The following is a 3,806-nucleotide window of genomic DNA, read 5'->3' as shown; positions in this document are numbered from 1 at the left end:
TGGGGGGCAGGAGCGCAGGCGGGCTCACCTCCAGGAAGGCCTTCTGCACGGTGAGCTGGCTGTACACGCGGACGCCCTCCTCCCCGCACACCTTCTTCAGCTCCTCCTTGTTGAGGGAGAAGAGCTGCGGCCCAGTCAGGATTCCCAGGTTCTCCACGATCCTGGCGGCGGGCGGGTGGGCGTCAGGGCCGCACCGTGGGCGAGGCTGCCTGGGCCCCGCCCCGACCGCTGCGCACCTTGGGCCGCGCCTCCCACCCCCACCCGGATCCCTCGCTCATGCCCCGCTCACCGCGCGCTGAAGGCTTTGGCTTCCAGCCAGGCGCGGACCTCGTCGGGACCCGACTCGTAGGTGAGCGGCTGGCTCACGGGCTGGCTGCGCTCCACGCGGAAGTGCCGCTGTGGCTGCGCCCTGATGTTGCTGATTTTCCGGATGAGCTCGTCGTTGACCTCGTCCATGTGCTGCATGAGCTCTGAGGGGGGGCGCGACTCAGGCCCCCCGCTGCCTTGCCCCTGTCCCCGCCCCCGGCCCAGGGACCTGCCCACCCTTCCCTCCCCCAGGTGGCCTGGACGCGGGACCTCCGCCTCGAAACAGCAGCTCTCACCGTCTTTGTTCCCCGGGAAGCTTGGGGGCAACTTGTGGGTCGGGCTGGCGGGGCCCCAGTACTTCTGACCGACCTGCGGGGCGGGAGGCGATCAGGCTCCCCACGCCCCGCCCCCGCCTCCCAGCACCTGCCCGGGACCCCGCCCCTCCCCTGGCCTGCGGACCAGCCCTTCCCTTCTGCCCAGGGAGCCCTGCACCTGCCCCAGCTTCTTCAGCTGCGGGGCTGGCCCTGGGGCGGGGCTGGGCGCAGGCGGGGCTGCTCCAGGACGCTCGGGGGCTGCGACCCCAGGGACCCCCGCGGGCTCACCTGCTCGAAGGGGGCGCCGGCGTCTTCCGGCCGCGCCTCGCCCAGGATGTTGCAGGGCACGTACCCCGCCTGGCCGCTGCGGCTGCGCAGCTTCCACCACTGCCGGCCGTCCTCCAGCACCTGTGGGGCGCGCCGTCAGCCCCTCCCCACACCCAGGCTCTGCGGGGCTGGGACCACCCGCTGGTTCCGCTTTACAGAGGTCGGGGCGTGCCCTAGGGTCTCCCAGACCCCCGCCTCACTCCATCCTCTCCGCAGCCCTGTTTCCACTCCTCCATCCCTCGCTGGGCTACTCCTCCCCCACCCTGCCTCAGGGAGTCTGGGAGACCGTTTTTTTTTTTTTTCTGAGACAGGGTCTCACTCTGCCGCCCAGGCTGGAGTGCAGTGGTGCAATCACTCCCCACTGCAGCCTCGACCTCCTGGGTTCAGGCGATCCTCCCACCTCAGCCTCCTCAGTAGCTGGCACCACAGGCGCACACCACCGCATCCAGCTAATTTTTATATTTTTTGTAGAGATTGGGTTTCTAGGTATTGCCCAGGCTTGTCTCAAATTCGTGGGCTAAAGGGATCCTCCTGCCTTGGCCTCCCAGTGCTGCAGTTACAGGCATGAACCGCCTAACCAGGCTGTGGATGTGGCCCACTCCCCCCAGCCTGCTCCACTTTCTGTCCCGCAGTGGGTGGCCTGGATTCCGGCTGGCAGATGCAGCCAGTGCAGACGTGGGGGCTCCTGGGTGGGTGTGAATGACAGGCCCCTGCTGGGTCCATGTGGTGCAAACGCTCCCCCCAGCCTGGCACAGGGGTCCCTGCATGCCTTTGGAGATCCCCAAGATGGGGAGGCCCCTCCAACAGGCTGCGGATCCTGATCAGAGCCCAGGGGCGGGGACCCTGGAGAAAGGGGCAGGCAGCTGTGCCCCGTCCTGGCATCACCCAGCCTGGTCCTAGACCGCTCCCCGCCTCCCCTGATAGCCCCTCCCTTGAAGACCTGCCCCGTTTCCCCTCTTGGACCCCCTCGTCCAGCCCCCTCACCTCTAGGACCTCATCCTTGAGCACTGATAGCTCGTTGGCGTTTCGGGCTGTGAAGTCATACAGGATCTTGACGTACTTGGCCATGGCTGGTGTTGGCTGGTAGCCCCTGTGAGGAACAGGAGGGGCTGAGGCCCAGGCTGGTTGGGGTCTTCTCTGAGACCTGGGCAGCGGCTGGGGGGCAGCAGCTTCCCAGGTGCACGGCTGGCTGCCTCTTTTCTGCTCTGGAGGTCACCGTGGAGAGAGGCTGCAGGCAGCGTCAGCCGGGAATGGAAACTGTGACAGCCCCAGAGCTTTGGGGCCTGGCGTGGAGGCGGGGCAGGCAGGAGGTGGGAGTGGCGCAGGGGCCTGTGGCACAGCAAGGCTGGCCCATCCCAGGCCACCTCAGGGGTCTCTAGTCCAGCACCCCAGGGGAACCAGAGCCAGGGGCGTTCCTGGGAAATGCCGGGGTCACAGCTCCCCCCAGCTGGCCAATGAGGGCCAGCATGTCTTCAGAGCCACAGCCCCTCTGAGGACTGAACACAGCCCAAATGGTCCAGTGGAGGATGGGTCTCCAGCTCCTCTCTGTGGCGTGGGACCTGCACCTCAAACACGTGTGGGGGCTGGCTCTGGCTGAGGGGTCCTGGCTTTGGCATGTAGCAGGCCTGTGGCTGTCACCTGGCCAGGCCGTCTGTCCGTCCTGGTCAGTGTGGCCCTGCTCATCAGGGCAGCTCCCATGTCCAGGCGCTCAGGGAAATGAAGGGGCCATGGACTGTCAGGACAGAGCCAGGGTGGACAAACCAGGAACTGAAGTCAAAGGGTAAAATGTTTCTAAGGGTGGTCCTAGACCAGGGACCATGGGAGCCAGGCTGACATTATGGGCAAGGGGAGGCCATGCTTGCTTAGAAGATGGATTTCTGGCCCCCCTTCCCCCCAAAATTGAATCCTGGGGTGCAGCAGGGTCAGGGGCTTCCCATACAGATCCTGAACCAGGAATGGGAACAGAAGGGAAGAGGGGAGGCAAGGAAAGACAGGACTCCCCGTAGTGCCATGGGCTTGTTCTTTGTCCTCTGTGGAAACGGTGGGGCTGGGGTGGAGGGAGGGGAGAGCTTCACTAGCCCAGGACCCCAGTCTCCTCTTGCGGCTCTACCAGAGGTTGGGCCTGAAGCAGTCACAACAGGATGACAGTTTTTGGTGAAACCACTCAAGTTCAGTGGTTTAGTAAGTTTCTAACCTTGGTTCTAAAACATACATGTGGACGCACAGACAGAGCTGATATATTAGGGTAGAGAATGTGTGCATGACTTTTAAAATGTTTCCTTTAATTATATATCATACAGTTAAAACTGCTTCAAATCTGGAAAAGTGGTATTTTAAACCACTTGACCAATGCACTTGCTACCACCTGGTGGCAGCGTACCCATATGTTTTTAGAGCCTGTAGGTTCTGAAGGGTTTCACTTTCACGCTCCCTCACTTTGAGGGGGGCTTACCTTTGAGTATGTGGGGAGCCGACTGGTGGTAGGGCATCCCCCGGGGGGGTGGGCTCTGAAGCAGGGCTGTGCTTCTGGGAGTTTCGTATGGACTGTCGGCTCACTGGACTCACCTGTGGTGAAGGTGGGCGGCCTGAGCTAGACATGGGGCAGGGCTGGTTAAGGAGGGCAGGGGCAGACTGGGTCCCAGGACAAGGGGGCATAAGACAGGGGCTCGGCTAATGTGCTGTGACTGACGCACCACTGAGGGTGACGGAGCCTGAAGCCTGGTGATGCCGGCACGGGCTGCCTCTCCTGGCGGGGCTGGGGGCAGCTGAGCTGCAGCTGAAGGGGCGGTGGGTGGAGGTGGGCTGGGGAGGGGAGCTCTGGTGAGGGGTGGTGTTGGGGCCAGGGAGGGGAGCTCTGGG

At 63.8% G+C, this 3,806-nt stretch overlaps 1 protein-coding gene across 1 annotated transcript in view; it reads right to left on the bottom strand.

Moving 5' to 3' along the window:
• Position 1: 1 nt before the first annotated feature.
• LOC108519718 (epidermal growth factor receptor kinase substrate 8-like protein 2) overlaps positions 2-3,806 on the bottom strand; it is a gene marked incomplete at its 3' end in the record, with an annotated part of 16,673 nt that continues 12,868 nt past the window's right edge. The window contains exons 4-9 of the mRNA XM_017858937.1: positions 3,400-3,617; positions 1,932-2,037; positions 909-1,028; positions 603-675; positions 290-470; positions 2-161 (exon numbers count right to left, since the gene is read on the bottom strand). Coding sequence (XP_017714426.1) covers positions 2-161; positions 290-470; positions 603-675; positions 909-1,028; positions 1,932-2,037; positions 3,400-3,617 — 858 coding nt within the window. The remainder of the gene's footprint in view (positions 162-289; positions 471-602; positions 676-908; positions 1,029-1,931; positions 2,038-3,399; positions 3,618-3,806) is intronic.

The sequence above is a fragment of the Rhinopithecus bieti genome, unplaced genomic scaffold (genome assembly GCF_001698545.2).
Source record: "Rhinopithecus bieti isolate Rb0 unplaced genomic scaffold, ASM169854v2 scaffold_49434, whole genome shotgun sequence".
Classification (NCBI taxonomy): domain Eukaryota; kingdom Metazoa; phylum Chordata; class Mammalia; order Primates; family Cercopithecidae; genus Rhinopithecus; species Rhinopithecus bieti.
This window is presented reverse-complemented; position numbering and strand designations above follow the sequence as displayed.